Raw genomic sequence first — 22,761 nt, 5'->3', positions numbered from 1 at the left:
AACAACAATGAAATTATTTAAAAATGATAGCAATATAGAGTCAGATGATGTACCAAATACTCTAACTAAACCAGCAAAAATTACACGTTCTCGGGGCAGACGTGCCTATCTTAAATGTTTGAAAGAATATGTTCAAAGAAAACAAAGTGCTAAACAAACTGGGCAGCATGTGGGTAAAAAACGTAAACTAGAGAAAGAGCGAGAGCGATATCACAATGATGACACTTTTTGCCAAAGGAAAAAAAAGAACATAATTCAACATTATGCAAATAATAAGACTCGCAAAGAAGCTTTGAAGACGAGAAGCATTACAAAATATAAATATGACGAAATGCACAGGGAGTCTATAAAAACTAGAAGCATTAGCAAATATAAACAAAATGAATTACACAGGGATTCTGTGAAATCTAGAAGCATTACTAAATATAAACATGATGAATTACACAGGGAGTCTGTGAAATCTAGAAGCATTACTAAATATAAAGATGATGAATTACACAGGGATTCTGTGAAATCTAGAAGCATTACTAAATATAAAGATAATGAATTACACAGAGAATCTGTTAAGGCAAGAAGCAAAGTGAAATATGAAGAGAATGACATACATAGGGAAGTTTGGAAGACAAGGAGTAGAGCAAAATATAAATATAATCCGTCGCATAGAGAAGCTGTGAAGGCAAGGAGTACTACAAAATATAAAAAGAATGAACAGCATAGAAAAGATGTTTTAAATAGAACACCCACCAAAAGATTAATAGAATCAAATAATAAACAATATTTTAGAAATGTATTGGATATGTTTAGAAATGAAATTGCCCATGGTCCAGATTTTGTCTGTACAGTTTGCCATCGGCGACTTTTCAGAAATCAAGTTATTCATTGTAAAAAAGAGGTGTACACCAAAAAAGGTGGGAATGTTGCATTAATTGCAGATAAGTGTATTACTGAAGATTATCTACACAAATGTAGCAGTGTGTGTTCTAGTGATAGTGAATGTTTATATTTGAAAAATGGACAGTGTAAATTATGGATTTGTTTTACTTGTCAAAGGAAAATTCTGAGTGGTAAAATTCCATGTGAAGCAGTTACCAACAATCTTAATCTGAAGCCTATTCCAGATGAATTAAAATGCTTAAACTCTCTGGAACAACATTTGGTGGCATTGCACATTCCTTTTATGAAAATGTTGGCTTTACCAAAAGGTGGACAGAATGGTGTTCATGGACCTGTTGTATGTGTCCCTTCTAGCATTGATAAAGCTACATCCATTTTACCAAGATGTGAATCAGATGACCAAATGATAAAAGTAAAACTGAAGCGGAAACTAACATACAAGGGCCATTATCAGTATCACTTTGTAAATGAGGCTCATATAAAGAATGCATTAGTATATCTTCAGAAGAACAATAAATGGTATAGCAATGTTTGTTTTAACAAAGATTGGGTTAATCCTTTAGCAAAAATTGAAGGAGAAATTGAAACACCAGAAAACGAGGATAGTGCCTCAAAACATTCTGAAGAAAAAAATAGAGATTTTGAGGACAATGAAGAAGAAAAAGATGGATTACTTTTAGACACATGTCTTCAACCAGTAGATATCGGACCCGAAGTACTTGATCAACCTTCTGATGAAATATCTTGTATTGCCCCTGCTGAAGGAAATAGTCCAGTTAAAATGTTAATGGATGAAGGCAATGAAGCAAAGTCTTTTCCTGTATTGTATCCTGAAGGATCACCAACATTTCATGACATACGCAGTGAAAAAATAACATTGTCAAGATACCTGCATACTCGTTTGATGAATGCAGATGGTAGATTTGCCAAAAATACAGATTTTATATTTTATGCCCAGTATTTGTCAGAAGTACAACAAGTTGTCTCAAATGTGTCTATTGCCTTACGCAAAGGTTCTGGTAAAGCAGTTGGTCAATCTGTAACAGCTGCAACTTTAACAAATTCACAGTCATTGACTGACATTCTTAAGCACAATGAGGGATACAAGTTTTTGAAACCCATTCGTGGAACACCACCTTTTTGGCAAAGTGCACAGAAAGATTTATTTGCAATGTTAAGACAGCTTGGTATACCTACATGGTTTTGTTCATTTTCATCAGCTGACACAAGATGGCCTGAAATAATTGAATGTATTCTTCGAGAAGTAGGTGATACACGAAGTTTTGAAGATCTTGATTGGTCTGAAAAATGTGCTGTATTAAGAAACAATCCTGTAACTGCAGCTCGAATGTTTGAACACAGATTCCACTTATTTTTGAAACAGGTAATTATGTCACCTGCAGCACCTATTGGCGAAATAGTAGATTATTTTTACCGTGTTGAATTTCAGCAACGTGGTTCTCCTCATACACATTGTCTTTTTTGGGTAAAGAATGCACCAATTATTGATAAAGATGATGACGAAGAAGTAGCAACTTTCGTGGATAAATATGTCACTTGTGAAATGCCATCTCCGGAACAAGATGAAGAACTTAATGAGATTGTGAATAGTGTACAAAAACACAGTACACGACATTCAAAAACTTGCAGAAAACTTGGTACTACTTGTAGATTTAATTTCCCACGTCCACCTTCAGGAAAAACCTTTATTGCTCGAACTGATGCAGAAAAAGCTAAGGACAAAGAAGAAAAAACAACTGAAACTGATAATGTCATACAGGATTATGTTGATAGTGAAACAGAATATCAAGAAACAGACCAAGAAAATGAGATGACTAAAGATACAGCCACGGCAATTCTGACAAAAATTTGGAATATACTACTGAATTCTGAAAAGAACTTCTCATCTGTTTCATCCTTGTTTGCTTACATTGAATTAACCCAAGAAATCTTTGAGACAGCATGTAGCGTGTTGACAAAAAAAACAAGCATAGTTTTAAAACGACAACCTTCTGATGTTTGGGTAAATCAATATAACAAAGATCTTCTGAGATGTTGGAATGCAAATATGGACATACAATATATTGTAGATGCCTACAGTTGTGTTGTGTACATTATTAGCTACATTTCAAAAGCGGAACGAGAAATGGGATTGTTGTTAGATCATGCACAGAGGGAAGCATCAAAAGAAGGTAATATGGATGCAAAACTTGCAATGAAAAAAATTGGAGGTGTATATCTTCACAACCGTGAGTTGAGTGCTCAGGAAGCTGTATACAGAGTTTGTAATTTGAGGTTAAAAGAATGCTCAAGAAAAGTACAATTTATTCCTACAGGCGATACTCCAATTAAAATGAGTCTTCCACTAGCAATTTTAAAGAACATGAGTAAAGGCGGAGATCTCAACAATGAAAACATCTGGATGACAAGTATGCTTGATCGTTATAAGAATAGACCAAATGAAATTAATACCATGTGTCTTGCAAGTTTTGCTTCTGAATACAGAATTGTACCTACGTCAGAGGTAGAAAGAAAAAGAAATATTGATAACAATAAAGTTATTAAACTTAATAATGGTCTAGGTTATATGCAAAAGAGAACAAGAACTGATCCTGCAGTTGTCAGATATGCAAGATTTTCAGCAACTAAGGAACCAGAGAAGCATTATCAAAGTATATTGCAACTTTTTCTGCCATACAGAGCTGAATGCCAGTTGAAACCTAAACCTAAATTCAATTCATTTGAAGAGTTTTATCAAACTGGTGCTGTGAAATATAAGAACAATTGGCCCGAAAGTGTAAAATCTATAGTTGACAGAAATAAAGCAATGTTTGAGAAAGATGTTGATGTTATTGATGCAGCTGAGCAAATGCTTGAGTCATGCCCTCTTTTAGAAGATGCATGGGCACAAATTCACCCAGAATCTGAGAAGGAAAGATTAGAATGCTTAGAATCAGCTAGTACGAATTCGATATCTAATGAATCAGAAAGTGAAGATTCAATTCCAGACTTGTTGCACAAAGATAAAAAAGAAGTTTGTAAAGAAGTATATAATCAGTGTGGAATGTCCAAAAATGAGGCTAAAATATTGATGAGATCACTTAATGATAAACAGCGTGATATATTCTACACTGTTCGACAATGGTGTTTAGATAAAGCTAATGGCAAGAATGTTGCACCATTTCACATGTTCTTAAGTGGAGGAGCAGGAACAGGAAAATCCCATGTTATCAAGGCTGTGTATTTTGAGGCTTCAAGAATTCTTGCTCGTATTCTACCAAATCCAGATGATATTTCTGTTCTGTTGACAGCACCGACTGGTGTAGCTGCGTTCAACATAAATGCAACCACTGTCCATAGTACTTTCTCAATAGCAGTTGATGCCAAATTGCCATATCAACCACTAGGACAAGATACATTAACCACCATTCGTTCCAAACTTAGTAGTCTGCAGATTCTTATTATTGATGAAATTTCAATGGTTGACAAGAAGTTGCTTTGTTATATACATGGGAGATTAAGGCAAATCAAACAGACTGGTGACTATTCACCATTTGGAAATGTTTCTGTGATTGCTGTAGGCGATTTTTATCAATTACCACCTGTAAAAGGAAAGGCTTTATATGTTAGTAGCGAAGGTATGGATCTGTGGAATGATTATTTCGCCATTGCTGAATTAACAGATGTAGTAAGGCAGCAAGATCAACAGTTTGCTGAGGCATTAAATAGCGTCAGAACACGAAGAAAATCTGATGAATTACCAGCAAGTGTTGTGAACATGTTTCGTCTGTGTGAAACTGGTGAAGAGTACATTGGTATGCATATATTTGCAACAAATAAAGATGTGGATCTATGTAATATAAACATGCTTCGTGCAACATGTTCAAACCCCATATGTATTAATGCTCAAGACTTTTATAGAAATACTAAAACTAAAAAACTAGAACAGAGAGAGAGGAACTATGTCAAAGTCTACAATACAAACTTAGCAAAGACGGTTACTTTGGCTATAAATGCTCGTGTGATGTTAATTAAAAACATTGATGTATCTGATGGTCTAGTAAATGGTGTTTTTGGCAAAATTTCACATATTTCCTTTGAAGACAATAACATATTTCCATCCTGTATATATGTAGTGTTTGATAACGTGAAGGTTGGTACTAAACTACGCAGTAAATCTGGAAGCTTCTCTGTATCATCACCAAATAGCACACCTATAAAGCCATCAGAGGACAGAGTAAACAATGGCGGAGGCATTAGAAGACAATATCCATTAAGCCTAGCTTATGCATGCACTATACACAAAGTACAAGGATTAACAGTAGAGAAAGCTGTAGTATCATTAAATAAAATATTTTCTCCGGGGCAAGCTTATGTAGCTTTGAGTAGAGTTAAGACATTAGATGGCCTTATTATTCAAGATTTCAAGGAATCGAGTATGTATTGCAATGAAAAGATTGAATCAGCTCTATTAAGCATGCCAACATACTTGACGTCAAAATCAGTGTCAGACAGGGTTTGCCAATGTACTATCTTGCTACACAATGTTGAAGGATTATTGTCTCATTTTGAAGACATCAAATGCGATAAAAGACTTGTTAATGTTGATTTTATGTGTTTGACAGAAACCTGGCTACTGGATGGGAAACTATATAGTGAATTGGAATTAAACAATTTTGATTTTCACCACAAACCACGGTCATTATCTTATGATACATCTAATGAGATAACATCAGATTTGAAACAACAGGCACATGGAGGTGTAGCAGTTTATTCTAGCATTCATAAAGATACTGAATTCCTCAAGCTACATGTGTCTAACTTGGAGTACTTAGCTTTTTATGTGAAAGATGTACGTGTGTCAATAGCTGTTATATATAGACCGCGGTCATATAGAGCTGATGTGTTTAGAGAAAACCTATTGTGTCTGGTTAGTGAAATGAGTAAAATATCTGCAAGTAACATTATTATTGGTGATTTCAACGAAAATATACTCGTGTCTTCCAGTGTGCAGAACATTTTGGAAAAGCAAGGATTCAAACAATGTGTAGCCTTACCAACTACAGAAAGTGGAACGTTGATTGACCATGTATACATTAAAAACGCTGTCATTCTTAATGTTGAAGTTATACAAACATATTATGGGTTTCATGATGCTGTGATTATTCGGTTCTGAAAGTATCATTAATTTGGTACACTCAATCTAGATTTATTATTATTGAAATTTCTACCTTGATTTCCTACCTTCATATAGATGTCAACATTGCTACAACTGGAATGCTAGAATCACACTTAAGTGATAAATCTATTATAGGGAAAAAATATTCCAATGTATATAGATATTAAAACTCTCCCTACTTGTACTACGCGAATAGCATTCCTGGGCGTGAAAGTAAAACTAAGGGACACGCCCACCCACCCCACTCCACTTCACTCATTATAGGATTGGGAGGGGGGCACTTATTGACATGGATATTTCGCTAACTTATTTTCTTATAACAAAAAATAAATTTGATTGTTTTTTAACAGATGAGATAGTTGCAGTTACGTGGCATTTGTTTATTTATCTATTTTATGTTAAATTGTTTTGCTGATCAATGTAATGATGTTGACCACCATAATGTCATTGTTTACACGTGCTTAGTATAGATCGTTATGCAAGATATATAATGTAATTAAGGACTTTGAATATAGAACCTATATTATGAGGTCTAATAATTTCAGCAGAGCAGTAACGTAATTGCAACTTTACTTTATTCACACAATATCGGTCAAGTGCCCCCCTCCCAATAAAAAAAATTAATTTATCGATACTACTCAAAACAATTTAGGGAACACCTTGCTTCTGACATTATATATTGTTTAATGTTATGTAACTGTTATATTGGCACAACCTTGCATGTTTGGTTTGGGTTCCAATATAGGAAAATTAAATGTAGCAATCATAAACCTGCTCGAAATGCATGTTATGTTGTCACACATTCTACAAGCATGACACCACGTCATTAATAATTTGAGCATGGAAGTGTACGAATAATAACTGTGACACCTACATGTATATGTGTCAAAGCTTTTCAACAGCTCAGAAATGACTAAGGTTAAGCCACCCATTTGTGACAACTTTAGATGAGAGTGATACAATCTTGTCGCAGGTTTTAACAGCCGAACTATGGCCATCAATTTCAAATTCAGCGCCTTTGGAACATTAATCATACCAAGCCAAGTCAATGATCTCATAGATGATGTGATTGAAATATCATGTCATACAAGCTGGTGAACACTTCATCGATGCCACAGTAGGATAGCATGATCACTTAATGTGATGACAGCATTATGATACAAGTTGATTAACGTCCCCCTCTCTCCATAACCGAATTACATCAAACATTTGAGCCTGCTGTAAACCGAGCCACACTATGCACTTGATGTCACATATTGTCTATGTCAATACTGGACAAAACATTCTAATTGAATCGACTTGGCATTCATCTAATATAGACCCAATTAACTATTCATAGTATTTACTGTCATGGTATGGATAGAGGCACTAAAGGCAGACTAGATTTTTCAGTAGAGGTACTATTCTCTTTGTTTGAGAAGATTTTGGAACAGGAACAAATCCCGGCAGAGTGGAAAGAGGGCCATCTTATCAAAATTCCAAAGAAGGGAGACCTCAGTCAGTATTCCAACTACAGAGGGGTCACAGTACCAGGAAAAGGTCTTCAATAGGATTATCCTTGAAAGATTGAAAGGACCGGTTGACCAACAACTACGTGACCACCAGGCAGGCTTCCGTAAAGACAGATCATGTACTGATCACATTGCTACACTGAGGATCATAGTTGAACAGTCCATAAAGTGGAACTCCACCCTGTACATCAATTTTGTGGACTATCTGAAAGCTTTTGACAGTGTAGACAGAGAGTCACTTTGGAAGCTGCTTAGACACTATGAAGTTTGTCAGAATGATCTGAAACTCATACGAGGAAATGACATGCAGGGTGGTACATGGAGGAAAACTGACAGATAGCTTTGAAGTGAAGACAGGTGTGAGACAAGGCTTCCCACTCTCACCATTTTTATTCCTGCTGATCATTGACTCGATAATGAAGAAAGTGACAAATGACAAAAATGGTATCCAGTGGACACTATGGACACAGCTTGAAGACCTGGAATTCGCTGATGACATTGCCCTCCTGTCCCATAACCACAAGCACAACTTTTGCCAAATTTGGTCTAATCATCCACCAAGGTAAGACAAAGGTCATGAAAGTGAATATCCGATCCCGATCAGAATAAGTGATACACCTCTTGACGAGGTGGAGTCCTTCACTTACCTTGGCAGTGTTGTGGATAAACAGGGCAGGACGGATGCTGATGTCAAATTGGCAAAGCAAGAGCTGCATTCCTCCAACTAAGGAACATTTGGAACTCCAGAACTATAGGAAGACACACCAAGCTTCGTTTGTTTATACAAATGTAAAGTCTGTCCTGTTATATGGAGCAGAAACCTGGCGTACCACAAAGGCAACAACGCACAAAGTACAGACCTTTGTAAACAGATGCCTGCAGACAATCCTAAAAATTCATTGGCCGGATAAGATCAGCCACCTTGAGCTCTGGAAGCAAACTAGGCAGCCTCCCATGGAGGAAGAGATCTTGCGGAGGAGATGGAGTTGGATTGGCCACATTTTGCATAAGCAACCATCCAACATCCACAAGGAAAACGGGAACATGGAAGGCCAAAAAACACCTGGCTGAGGGACCTAAACAGTGATGTTAGGCGCTCAAGATCCACCTAGGTACAGCTTGAGACTGCAGAACAGGGCCGCACATGCTGAGAACTGTCATCGATGGCTTATGTTCCAGGAGGGGCGACAGACCAAAGTGAAGTGAAGTGATGCATAAACTGTTCATATTATCGTGCATGTGTTGTACATTGTTGTGTCACCAATTATAATACATTCATTATTATAATGTTCATTCCCGTAAAATATGCTATCATAACATGCATTTTGATCTGATTTATTGTAGTTGTAACTGGAAAAAAAGAAATCACGCTTGAATCGGGCTATTATGGTGTCTCCTAAACTATTTTGAGTAGTTCAGTTAATGAAATAGGATTTTGTTATCCTCTTTCTGGGTTGTAAATTATATCTTATTTCTTTTAGCCGAATTATTATCAAAAATACAGAATCTATTTAGGTAATATAAACGAAATATTAATATGGTTAGAACAATTTCTTCAAAGCAACGAAATGTAAAGATTGATTTTTAATCCGGTAGCCTTGTTGTTTCTCAATGTTATGTTAAACATATTTTGCAGAAGTAAGCCGAGCATGCGTTCTCTGAATTTGTGTACTCATATTTGCCATATATATTATGAATATGTAACCATATATTATATATTTAGTGAAGAACTAGGAGCGTCTATTATAATCAGTGTATATTATAGTCACTGTCAGTCAAAAACATTTGTGCTTATGTATACACTTTATGACATCAGAACGTTAAAAACATGAAATCAGACAACACGTGATAGACATAGTTATCTAAGACAGACAATGAATACCGCATCATCTGCGTTGTATTGATTTTATAATCATGTAACTGTTGTGATATATTCTAATGTTGTTCAATATAAATGATTTTACTATTACTGTAATTTTCAATTACTTATTGAAAACCACTGTTTCTTTTTGTTTCACATTATGAACTTAGCTAACGAACTCTTTACTGATATATAATGTCATTTGCTTATTTACATGACTGTATTATATATATCCAAAACCACATGTAATAGTTTTTGTACATATTGTTATTAATGTTGCCAAAATAAATGACTCATTTTTTAAATAACAAAACTACGTGATTTACTCAGTTATATGTTAAGGAATCTTTGAAGCAAATGTTTCTTATATTACTGTACCCTGGCTTGACAAACACATGCATGTGAGGATTAGAACAATGAATGCATGACACACTTATGCCAAAAGATGCATATTCATACCAAAAACTGTTCAGGATATTATAATTGGGCATATTTGATGAACCACATAACCATATCCATCTAATCAGTTTCCCGCATATTGTGCCATATTTTTTTCAATCTCCCTTCTCTATCTACAATAGTTCTCATAACATTAGGTTCAGGCATACTACTGTTGACTAACATGTTTGCAATCAAATCAAACAGATGCAAATGTATCTATATGTCCATTGGGAATGACAGTCCTCATTCTGTTACACTTTTGGATAATACAAATAATTATTTTCGTTATTTTGTATATCATCGTTAATAAAAGTACATTCGAGACGTTATGAATATACAAGTTTAAAATATGCTAAAATTTGTATAAATAGTATTTCATTCATATGCTGTAGGGCATTTCTAATTGACAATAAATTACATGGAGGTCGTATGCTGCATGTCGTACCAATAGTTTTAGGAAGCTTTGTTGTTTTAACTGAATTCAAAATGGCAGACAATACATGGATTTGATTTCATAGGAATATGAAAACGTAATGCAAGGATTCCACATACCGAATTTTGTATCAGTCTGGCAAATAGTTCATGAATTATAGCGTAATTTCACTTTTTACTAAATCCAAGATGGCTGCCAAAGGAAGCCATTTTTCAAAAAATCTGCTTCAGTAACTTTCTAGAGGTATCAACATAGATACTATATGCTAAATAGATTGTCAAACAAGCAAGCAGTTTTTAAGAAGATAATTTTTTGTGGTTTTTTGCATTTTTTTATAATTCAAGATGGCCGCCAAAACCACTTAAATCATGGAAAATATTTTCATGAACACATAATCATCTTATTGATCGGATGTTGTATGCCAACTTTGGTGTCAATCTGGCAAATTGTTCATGAGTTATAACGTACTTTCACTTTTTACTAAATCCAAGATGGCTGCCAAAGGGAGCCATTTTTCAAAAATCGGCTTCAGTAACTTTGTAGAGCTATCAACAGAGATACTATATGCTAAATTGATTGTCAAACAAGCAAGCAGTTTTTAAGAAGATAATTTGTTGAGGTTTTTTGCATTTTTGGATAAATTCAAGATGGCCACCAAAACCATTTGAATCATGGGAAATATTTTCATTAACATGTAACCATCTCATTGACGGGATGTTGTATGCCAACTTTGGTATCAATCTGGCAAATTGTTCATGAGTTGTAGTGTACTTTCACTTTTTACTAAATCCAAGATGGCTGCCAAAGGAAGCCATTTTTCAAAAATCTGCTTCAGTTACTTTGTAGAGCAATCAACAGAGATAATATATGCTGAATTGATTGTCAAACAAGCAAGCAGTTTTTAAGAACATAATTTTTTGAGCTTTTTTGCTTTATTTAAAAAAATTCAAGATGGCCGCCAAAACCACTTGAATCATGGGAAATATTTTCATGAACACATGATCACCTTATTGAACAGATGTTTTATGCCAACTTTGGTTTCAATCTGGCAAATTGTTCATGAGTTATAGCGTACTTTCACTTTTGACTAAATCCAAGATGGCTGCCAAATGAAGCCATTTTTCAAAAATCTGCTTCAGCAACTTTGTAGAGCTATGGCCATAGGTACTGCAATGCAAATTTCTAATCACATGAATGAGCCATTTTTAAGAAGAAGATTTTAAAAGTTTTTTGTCATTTTTCACAAAATCCAATATGGCGGCCAAGGTCACATGACCGCTAAAGATTTTATTGCTGATATTTGCTAGACATGAGCCAATGATGCCACACAAAAAAACCGGAAGTTCCTAGACCCTCAGAAAGTGGTGCAATTGAGCACTTCCGGTTTGTGTTCTACCTAAGATGGCGGCCAGGTCATGTGACCTACATGGCTGGTTTTGGGGTATGCACCACAACTCATGGCCCTTCATCAGCATGCAAAATGCCTCATCAATCGCAGCATTATTTTGTAAGTTACAGCGCTTAAAAAAAATGGCGGAATAATAATAATAATAATAAGAATAATAAACATAGCAATTACAATAGGGTTTCGCCCCATAGGGCTCGAAACCCTAATAATAAACATAGCAATTACAAAAGGGTTTCCGACCCATAGGGCTCGAAACCCTAATAATAAACATAGCAATTACAATAGGGTTTCGACCCATCTGGGCTCGAAACCCTAATAATAATAATAAACATAGCAATTACAAAAGGGTTTCCGACCCATAGGGCTCGAAACCCTAAATATAGCTGCATAGCAGCGATGACGGGTTTCGAGCCTGCGTGGCTCATGACAAATTGCACTTGCTTGATGTGATTATTTGACGAACGTTTCATGTCTAGAATGCAAGATAGCAGACAAACTACACAACATATGGATTTGATTTCACAGGAATGTGATAAACTTAATGCAAGGACAAATAGTTCATGAGTTATAGAACTTTTTCTCTTTTACTAAATCCAAGATGGCTGCCAAAGGAAGCCATTTTTAAAAATCTACTTCAGTAACTTTGTAGAGCTATCAACAGAGATACTATATGCTAAATTGCTTTTCAAACAAGCAAGCAGTTTTTAACAAGATATTTTTTTGAGGTTTTTTGAATTTTTGTGATAAATTCAACATGGCCGCCAAAACCACTTGAATCATGGGAAATATTTCCATGAACACATAATCATCTCATTGAGCGGATGTTGTATGCCAAGTTTTGTTTAAATCTGGCAAATCGTTCATAAGTTATAGCGTGCTTTCACTTTTTACTAAAACCAAGATGGCTGCCAAAGGAAACCATTTTTCAAAAATCTGCTTCAGTAACTTTGTAGAGCTATCAACAGAGATACTATATGCTGAATTGCTTTTCAAACAAGGAAGCAGTTTTTAACAAGATAATTTTTTGAGGTTTTTTGAATTTTTGTGATAAATTCAACATGGCCGCCAAAACCACTTGAATCATGGGAAATATTTCCATGAACACATAATCACCTCATTGAGCGGATGTTGTATGCCAAGTTTTGTTTAAATCTGGCAAATTGTTCATGAGTTATAGCGTACTTTCACTTTTTACTAAATCCAAGATGGCTGCCAAAGGAAGCCATTTTTCAAAAATCTGCTTCAGTCACTTTGTGAAGCTATCAACAGAGATACTATATGCCAAATTGTTTTTCAAACAAGCAAGCAGTTTTTAAGAAGAAAATTTTTTGAGTTTTTTGGCATTTTTGTGATAAATTCAACATGGCCGCCAAAACCACTTGAATCATGGGAAATATTTTCATGAACACATAATTATCTTATTGAACGGATGTTGTATGCCAAGTTTTGTTTAAATCTGGCAAATTGTTCATAAGTTATAGCGTAATTTCACTTTTCACTAAATCCAAGATGGCTGCCAAAGAAAGCCATTTTTCAAAAATCTGCTTCAGTAACTTTGTAGAGCTATCAACAGAGATACTATATGCTAAATTGATTGTCAAACAAACAAGCAGTTTTTAAGAAGATAATATTTTGAGGTTTTTTGCAATTTTTTGATAAATTCAATATGGCCGCCAAAACCACTTGAATCATGGGAAATATTTTTATTAACACATAATCATCTTATTGAAGGGATGTTGTATGCCAACTTTGGTTTAAATCTGGCAAATTGTTCATGAGTTATAGCGTACTTTCACTTTTTATTAAATCCAAGATGGCTGCCAAAGGAAGCCATTTTTCAAAAATCTGCTTCAGTCACTTTGTAGAGCTATGGCCATAGGTGCTGCAAAGCAAATGTCTAATTACATGAATGAGCCATTTTTGAGAAGAAGATTTTACAAGTTTTTTGTCAATTTTCGGAAAATCCAATATGGCGGCCAAGGTCACATGACCGCTAAAGATTTTATTGCTGATATTTGCTAGACATGAGCCAATGATGCCACACAAAAAAACTGGAAGTTCCTAGACCCTCAGAAAGTGGTGCAATTGAGCACTTCCGGTTTGTGTTGTACCTAAGATGGCGGCCAGGTCATGTGACCTACATAGCTGGTTTTGGGGTATGCACCACAACTCATCGCCCTTTATCAGCATGCAAAATGGCAAATCAATCGCTGCATTATTTTTCAAGTTACAGTGGTTACAAAAAACGGCGGAAAAATAATAATAATAAACATAGCAATTACAATAGGGTTTCGCCCCATAGGGCTCGAAACCCTAATAATAATAAATATAGCTGCATAGCAGCGATGACGGGTTTCGAGCCTGCGTGGCTCATGGCAAATTGCACTTGCTCGATGTGATTATTTGACGAATGTTTCATGTCTAGAATGAAAGATAGCAGACAAACTACTCAACATATGGATTTGATTTCACAGGAATATGATAAACTTAATGCAAGGACAAATAGTTCATGAGTTATAGAACTTTTTCTCTTTTACTAAATCCAAGATGGCTGCCAAAGGAAGCCATTTTTCGATAATCTACTTTAGTAACTTTGTAGAGCTATCAACAGAGATACTATATGCTAAATTGCTTTTCAAACAAGGAAGCAGTTTTTAACAAGATAATTTTTTGAGGTTTTTTGAATTTTTGTGATAAATTCAACATGGCCGCCAAAACCACTTGAATCATGGGAAATATTTTCATGAACACATAATCATCTCATTGAGCAGATGTTGTATGCCAAGTTTTGTTTAAATCTGGCAAATCGTTCATAAGTTATAGCGTAATTTCACTTTTCACTAAATCCAAGATGGCTGCCAAAGGAAGCCATTTTTCAAAAATCTGCTTCAGTACCTTTGTAGAGCTATTAACAGAGATACTATATGCTAAATTGATTGTCAACCAAGCAAGCAGTTTTTAAGAAGATAATTTTTTGAGGTTTTTTGCAATTTTTTGATAAATTCAATATGGCCGCCAAAACCACTTGAATCATGGGAAATATTTTTATGAACACATAATCATCTTATCGAAGGGATGTTGTATGCCAACATTGGTTTAAATCTGGCAAATTGTTCATGAGTTATAGCGTACTTTCACTTTTTACTAAATCCAAGATGGCTGCCAAAGGAAGCCATTTTTCAAAAATCTGCTTCAGTCACTTTGTAGAGCTATGGCCATAGGTGCTGCAAAGCAAATGTCTAATCACATGAACGAGCCATTTTTGAGAAGAAGATTTTAAAATTTTTTTGTCAATTTTCACAAAATCCAATATGGCGGCAAAGGTCACATGACCGCTAAAGATTTTATTGCTGATATTTGCTAGACATGAGCCAATGATGCCACACAAAAAAACCGGAAGTTCCTAGACCCTCAGAAAGTGGTGCAATTGAGCACTTCCGGTTTGTGTTCTACCTAAGATGGCGGCCAGGTCATGTGACCTACATGGCTGGTTTTGGGGTATGCACCACAACTCATGGCCCTTCATCAGCATGCAAAATGCCTAATCAATCGCAGCATTATTTTTCAAGTTACAGTGATTTATAAAAACGGCGGAAAAATAATAATAAGAAATATAGCTGCATAGCAGCGATGACGGGTTTCGAGCCTGTATGGCTCATGGCAAATTGCACTTCCTTGATGTGATTATTTGACAAATGTTTCATGTCTAGAATGCAATGTTCTTTACAATTCCTCTGGTATTTTGCTATTATGAACCACACTATCAGCAGACATAACCATTTATAGTCATCTGTACAATGTCTGGCAAATTGTTCATGAGTTATAGCATAATTTCACTTTTTACTAAATCCAAGATGGCTGCCAAAAGAAGCCATTTTTCAAAAATCTGCTTCAAAAACTTTGTAGAGCTATCAACATAGATGCCATATTCTAAACTGCTTGTCAAACAAGCAAGCAATTTTTAAGTACAAAATGTTTTGAGGTTTTTTTGCATTTTTGTGATAAATTCAAGATGGCCGCCAAAACCATTTGAATCATGGGAAATATTTTTATAAACAAATATTCATCTTATTGAAGGGATGTTGGTGTTAATCTGGCAAATTGTTCATGAGTTATAGCATAATTTCACTTTTTACTAAATCCAAGATGGCTGCCAAATGAAGCAATTTTTCAAAAAACTGCTTCAGTTACTTTGTAGAGCTATCAACAGGGATACTATATACTAAATTGCTTTTCAAACAAGCAAGCGGTTTTTAAGAAGATAATTTTTTGAGGTTTTTTGCATTTTTGTGATAATTCAACATGGCCGCCAAAACTACTTGAATCATGGGAAATACTTTCATGAACACATAATCATCTTATTGAGCGGATGTTGTATGCCAAGTTTGGTTTAAATCTGGCAAATTGTTCATAAGTTATAGCGTAATTTCACTTTTTACTAAATCCAAGATGGCTGCCAAAGGAAGCCATTTTTCAAAAATCTGCTTCAGTAACTTTGTAGAGCTATCAACAGAGATACTATATACTAAATTGATTGTCAAACAAGCAAGCAGTTTTAAGAAGATAATTTATTGATGTTTTTGGCTTTGTTTTGATAAATTCAAGATGGCCGCCAAAACCACTTGAATCCTGCGAAATATTTTCATAACTTTATAGAGCTATCAACAGAGATACTATATACAAAATTGATTGTCAAACAAGCAAGCAGTTTTAAGAAGATAATTTTTTGATATTTTTGGCATTGTTTTGATAAATTCAAGATGGCCGCCAAAACCACTTGAATCCTGCGAAATATTTTCATGAACACATAATCATCATATTGAGCGGATCTTGTATGCCAAGTTTTGTTTAAATCTGGCACATTGTTCATAAGTTATAGCGTAATTTCACTTTTTACTAAATCCAAGATGGCTGCCAAAGGAAGCCATTTTTCAAAAATCTGCTTCAGTAACTTTGTGGAGCTATCAACAGAGATACTATATGCTAAATAGATTGTCAAACAAACAAGCAGTTTTTAAGATAATAATTTCTTGAAGTTTTTGGCATTTTTGTGATAAATTCAAGATGGCCGCCAAAACCACTTGAGTCATGGGAAATATTTTTATGAACACATAATCATCTTATTGAGTGGATGTTGTATGCCAAGTTTTGTCGAAATCTGGAAAATTGTTCATAATTTATAGCGTAATTTCACTTTTCACTAAATCCAAGATGGCTGCCAAAAGAAGCCATTTTTCAAAAATCTGCTTCAGTACCTTTGTAGAGCTATCAACAGAGATACTATATGCTAAATTGATTGTCAACCAAGCAAGCAGTTTTTAAGAAGATAATTTTTTGAGGTTTTTTGCATTTTTTGATAAATTCAATATGGCCGCCAAAACCACTTGAATCATGGGAAATATTTTTATGAACATATAATCATCCTATCGAAGGGATATTGTATGCCAACTTTGGTTTAAATCTGGCAAATTGTTCATGAGTTATAGCGTACTTTCACTTTTTACTAAATCCAAGATGGCTGCCAAAGGAAGCCATTTTTCAAAAATCTGCTTCAGTCACTTTGTAGAGCTATGGCCATAGGTGCTGCAAATCAAATGTCTAATCACATGAATGAGCCATTTTTGAGAAGAAGATTTTAAAATTTTTTTGTCAATTTTCACAAAATCCAATATGGCGGCCAAGGTCACATGACCGCTAAAGATTTTATTGCTGATATTTGCTAGACATGAGCCAATGATGCCACACAAAAAAACCGGAAGTTCCTAGACCCTCACAAAGTGGTGCAATTGAGCACTTCCGGTTTGTGTTCTACCTAAGATGGCGGCCAGGTCATGTGACCTACATGGCTGATTTTGGGGTATGCACCACAACTCATGGCACTTCATCAGCATGCAAAATGCCTAATCAATCGCAGCATTATTTTTCAAGTTACAGTGATTTATAAAAACGGCGGAAAAAAAATAATAAGAATAATAAACATAGCAATTACAAAAGGGTTTCGCCCCATAGGGCTCGAAACCCTAATAATAAACATAGCAATTACAAAAGGGTTTCGCCCCATAGGGCTCGAAACCCTAAATATAGCTGCATAGCAGCGATGACGGGTTTCGAGCCTGCGTGGCTCATGACAAATTGCACTTGCTCGATGTGATTATTTGACGAACGTTTCATGTCTAGAATGCAAGATAGCAGACAAACTACACAACATATGGATTTGATTTCACAGGAATGTGATAAACTTAATGCAAGGACAAATAGTTCATGAGTTATAGAACTTTTTCTCTTTTACTAAATCCAAGATGGCTGCCAAAGGAAGCCATTTTTAAAAGTCTACTTCAGTAACTTTGTAGAGCTATCAACAGAGATACTATATGCTAAATTGATTGTCAAACAAACAAGCTGTTTTTAAGAAGATAATTTTTTGAGGTTTTTTGCAATTTTTTGATAAATTCAATATGGCCGCCCAAAACCACTTGAATCATGGGAAATATTTTTATGAACACATAATCATCTTATTGAAGGGATGTTGTATGCCAACTTTGGTTTAAATCTGGCAAATTGTTCATGAGTTATAGCGTACTTTCACTTTTTACTAAATCCAAGATGGCTGCCAAAGGAAGCCATTTTTCAAAAATCTGCTTCAGTCACTTTGTGAAGCTATCAACAGAGATACTATATGCCGAATTGTTTTTCAAACAAGCAAGCAGTTTTTAAGAAGATAATTTTTTGAGTTTTTTGGCATTTTTGTGATAAATTCAACATGGCCGCCAAAAACACTTGAATCATGGGAAATATTTTTATGAACACATAATCATCTTATTGAAGGGATGTTGTATGCCAACTTTGGTTTAAATCTGGCAAATTGTTCATGAGTTATAGCGTACTTTCACTTTTTACTAAATCCAAGATGGCTGCCAAAGGAAGCCATTTTTCGAAAATCTGCTTTAGTAACTTTGTAGAGCTATCGACAGAGATACTATATGCTGAATTGCTTTTCAAACAAGGAAGCAGTTTTTAACAAGATAATTTTTTGAGGTTTTTTGAATTTTTGTGATAAATTCAACATGGCCGCCAAAACCACTTGAATCATGGGAAATATTTCCATGAACACATAATCATCTCATTGAGCGGATGTTGTATGCCAAGTTTTGTTTAAATCTGGCAAATCGTTCATAAGTTATAGTGTACTTTCACTTTTTACTAAATCCAAGATGGCTGCCAAAAGAAGCCATTTTTCGAAAATATGCTACAGTAACTTTGTAGAGCTATCAACAGAGATACTATATGCTAAATTGATTGTCAAACAAACAAGCAGTTTTTAAGAAGATAATTTTTTGAGGTTTTTTGCAATTTTTTGATAAATTCAATATGGCCGCCAAAACCACTTGAATCATGGGAAATATTTTTATGAACACATGATCATCTTATTGAAGGGATGTTGTATGCCAACTTTGGTTTAAATCTGGCAAATTGTTCATAAGTTATAGCGTACTTTCACTTTTTACTAAATCCAAGATGGCTGCCAAAGGAAGCCATTTTTCAAAAATCTGCTTCAGTCACTTTGTAGAGCTATGGCCATAGGTGCTGCAAAGCAAATGTATAATCACATGAATGAGCCATTTTCGAGAAGAAGATTTTAAAAGTTTTTTGTCAATTTTCGGAAAATCCAATATGGCGGCCAAGGTCACATGACCGCTAAAGATTTTATTGCTTATATTTGCTAGACATGAGCAAATGATGCCACACAAAAAAACCGGAAGTTCCTAGACCCTCAGAAAGTGGTGCAATTGAGTACTTCCGGTCTGTGTTCTACCTAAGATGGCGGCCAGGTCAGGTGACCTACATAGCTGGTTTTGGGATATGCACCACAACTCATGGCCCTTTATCAGAATGCGAAATGGCAAGTCAATCGCAGCATTATTTTTCAAGTTACAGTGGTTACAAAAAACGGCGGAAAAATAATAATAATAAATATAGCTGCAGAGCAGCTATTAACGGCTTTCAAGAAAAGGGACCATAACACTATTAAATTTGGAAAAAAAAGTTTGAAGATTTGATTTGTGCAATGTATATACGTGTAGGTTACATGACGTTCTGGCCCAATGCCTTCATTATAGCGCTATTTCTATGTCTCTAACTTCAATAGTGCTCAAGATATTGTATATATGCATATTGAATGAGTTCTATGACCATATATGGTCAACGGATATGTTGGCCAATTCTCTTTCCATTGCCTTCAATATAGCGTTGGTACCCTGTCTGTACATGCAATACTGCTTGAAATATTAGAGACATGCATAATTAATGAGATCTATGACCATATATGGTCAACGGATATGTTTGCCAATTCTCTTTTCTATTTCCTTCAATATAGTGTTTGTTCCATGTTTGTACATGGAATAGCGCTTGAGATATTCGAGACATGCATATTTAATGAGTTCTATGACCATATATGGTCAACGGATATGTTGGCCAATTTTCTTGTCCATTGCCTTCAATATATCATTGGTACCATGTTTATACTTGCAATGGTGCTTGAGACACTGGAGACATGCATATTTAATGAGTTCTATGACCATATATGGTCAACGAATATGTTGGTCAATTTTCTTGTCCATTGCCTTCGGTATACTGTTAGTTCCATGTTTGTACATGCAATAGTGCTTGAGATATTGGAGACATGCATATTTAATGAGTTATATGACCATATATGGTCATGAAACACGTTGACAATTTCTCTTGTCCAAAGCCTTCAATATAGCAATGGTTCCATGTCTGTATGTGCAATAGTGCCTGAGATATTATAGGTATGCATATTTAATGAGGTATATGACCTTATATGGTCAACGAATATGTTGGCTCATTCTCGTGACCATTTCCTTCAATATAGCGTCAGTTTCACGTTTGTACATGCAATAGTGCTTGAGATATAAGAGACATGCATATTTAATGAGTTCTATGACCATATATGGTCAACGAATATTTTGGCCAATTCTCTTGTCCGTTGCCTTCAATATACCGTTAGTTCCATGTTTGTACATGCAATAGTTTTTGAGATACAAGAGACATGCATATTTAATGAGTTTCAAGATGGCGGGCGAACCACGTGACTAATCGAAAATCTGTTTCAGTCACTTTTAATGGCATGACATGTAGAAGGTATATACAAATTTTCAGGCAAAACGGTCCAGCCGTTTCAGAGAAGAAGTCGTTTGAAGTTGGCGGAAGAATAATAATAATAATAATAATAATAATAATAATAATAATAATAATAATAATAATAAACATAACAAAAACAATAGGCTTTCAAGCCTGAAGGGACTTGAAAGCCTAATAATAAACATAACAAAAACAATAGGCTTTCAAGCCTGAAGGGACTTGAAAGCCTAATAATAAACATAGCAATTACAATAGGGTTTCGCCCCATAGGGCTCGAAACCCTAAATATAGCTGCATAGCAGCGATGACGGGTTTCGAGCCTGCGTGGCTCATGACAAATTGCACTTAGTCGATGTGATTATTTGACGAACGTTCCATGTCTAGAATGCAAGATAGCAGACAAACTACACAACATATGGATTTGATTTCACAGGAATATGATAAACTTAATGCAAGGACAAATAGTTCATGAGTTATAGAACTTTTTCTCTTTTACTAAATCCAAGATGGCTGCCAAAGGAAGCCATTTTTAAAAATCTACTTCAGTAACTTTGTAGAGCTATCAACAGAGATACTATATGCTAAATTGCTTTTCAAACAAGCAAGCAGTTTTTAACAAGATATTTTTTTGAGGTTTTTTGAATTTTTGTGATAAATTCAACATGGCCGCCAAAACCACTTGAATCATGGGAAATATTTCCATGAACACATAATCATCTCATTGAGCGGATGTTGTATGCCAAGTTTTGTTTAAATCTGGCAAATCGTTCATAAGTTATAGCGTGCTTTCACTTTTTACTAAAACCAAGATGGCTGCCAAAGGAAACCATTTTTCAAAAATCTGCTTCAGTAACTTTGTAGAGCTATCAACAGAGATACTATATGCTGAATTGCTTTTCAAACAAGGAAGCAGTTTTTAACAAGATAATTTTTTGAGGTTTTTTGAATTTTTGTGATAAATTCAACATGGCCGCCAAAACCACTTGAATCATGGGAAATATTTCCATGAACACATAATCACCTCATTGAGCGGATGTTGTATGCCAAGTTTTGTTTAAATCTGGCAAATTGTTCATGAGTTATAGTGTACTTTCACTTTTTACTAAATCCAAGATGGCTGCCAAAGGAAGCCATTTTTCAAAAATCTGCTTCAGTCACTTTGTGAAGCTATCAACAGAGATACTATATGCCAAATTGTTTTTCAAACAAGCAAGCAGTTTTTAAGAAGAAAATTTTTTGAGTTTTTTGGCATTTTTGTGATAAATTCAACATGGCCGCCAAAACCACTTGAATCATGGGAAATATTTTCAGGAACACATAATTATCTTATTGAACGGATGTTGTATGCCAAGTTTTGTTTAAATCTGGCAAATTGTTCATAAGTTATAGCGTAATTTCACTTTTCACTAAATCCAAGATGGCTGCCAAAGGAAGCCATTTTTCAAAAATCTGCTTCAGTACCTTTGTAGAGCTATCAACAGAGATACTATATGCTAAATTGATTGTCAAACAAACAAGCAGTTTTTAAGAAGATAATATTTTGAGGTTTCTTGCAATTTTTTGATAAATTCAATATGGCCGCCAAAACCACTTGAATCATGGGAAATATTTTTATGAACACATAATCATCTTATTGAAGGGATGTTGTATGCCAACTTTGGTTTAAATCTGGCAAATTGTTCATGAGTTATAGCGTACTTTCACTTTTTATTAAATCCAAGATGGCTGCCAAAGGAAGCCATTTTTCAAAAATCTGCTTCAGTCACTTTGTAGAGCTATGGCCATAGGTGCTGCAAAGCAAATGTCTAATTACATGAATGAGCCATTTTTGAGAAGAAGATTTTACAAGTTTTTTGTCAATTTTCGGAAAATCCA

The 22,761-nt window shown here is 35.0% G+C and overlaps 1 protein-coding gene across 1 annotated transcript; it reads left to right on the top strand.

Annotated features, from left to right (window-relative positions):
- Nucleotides 1-7: 7 nt before the first annotated feature.
- LOC144346276 (uncharacterized) lies at nucleotides 8-6,070 on the top strand. Its single transcript, XM_078007147.2, has one exon. It carries the CDS (start codon nucleotides 8-10, stop codon nucleotides 6,068-6,070), a length of 6,063 nt encoding a protein of 2,020 aa, XP_077863273.2.
- Nucleotides 6,071-22,761: the final 16,691 nt, after the last annotated feature.

Source organism: Saccoglossus kowalevskii, unplaced genomic scaffold (assembly GCF_978046115.1).
Source record: "Saccoglossus kowalevskii unplaced genomic scaffold, keSacKowa6.1 SCAFFOLD_57, whole genome shotgun sequence".
Taxonomy (NCBI): Eukaryota; Metazoa; Hemichordata; class Enteropneusta; family Harrimaniidae; genus Saccoglossus; species Saccoglossus kowalevskii.
This window is presented reverse-complemented; position numbering and strand designations above follow the sequence as displayed.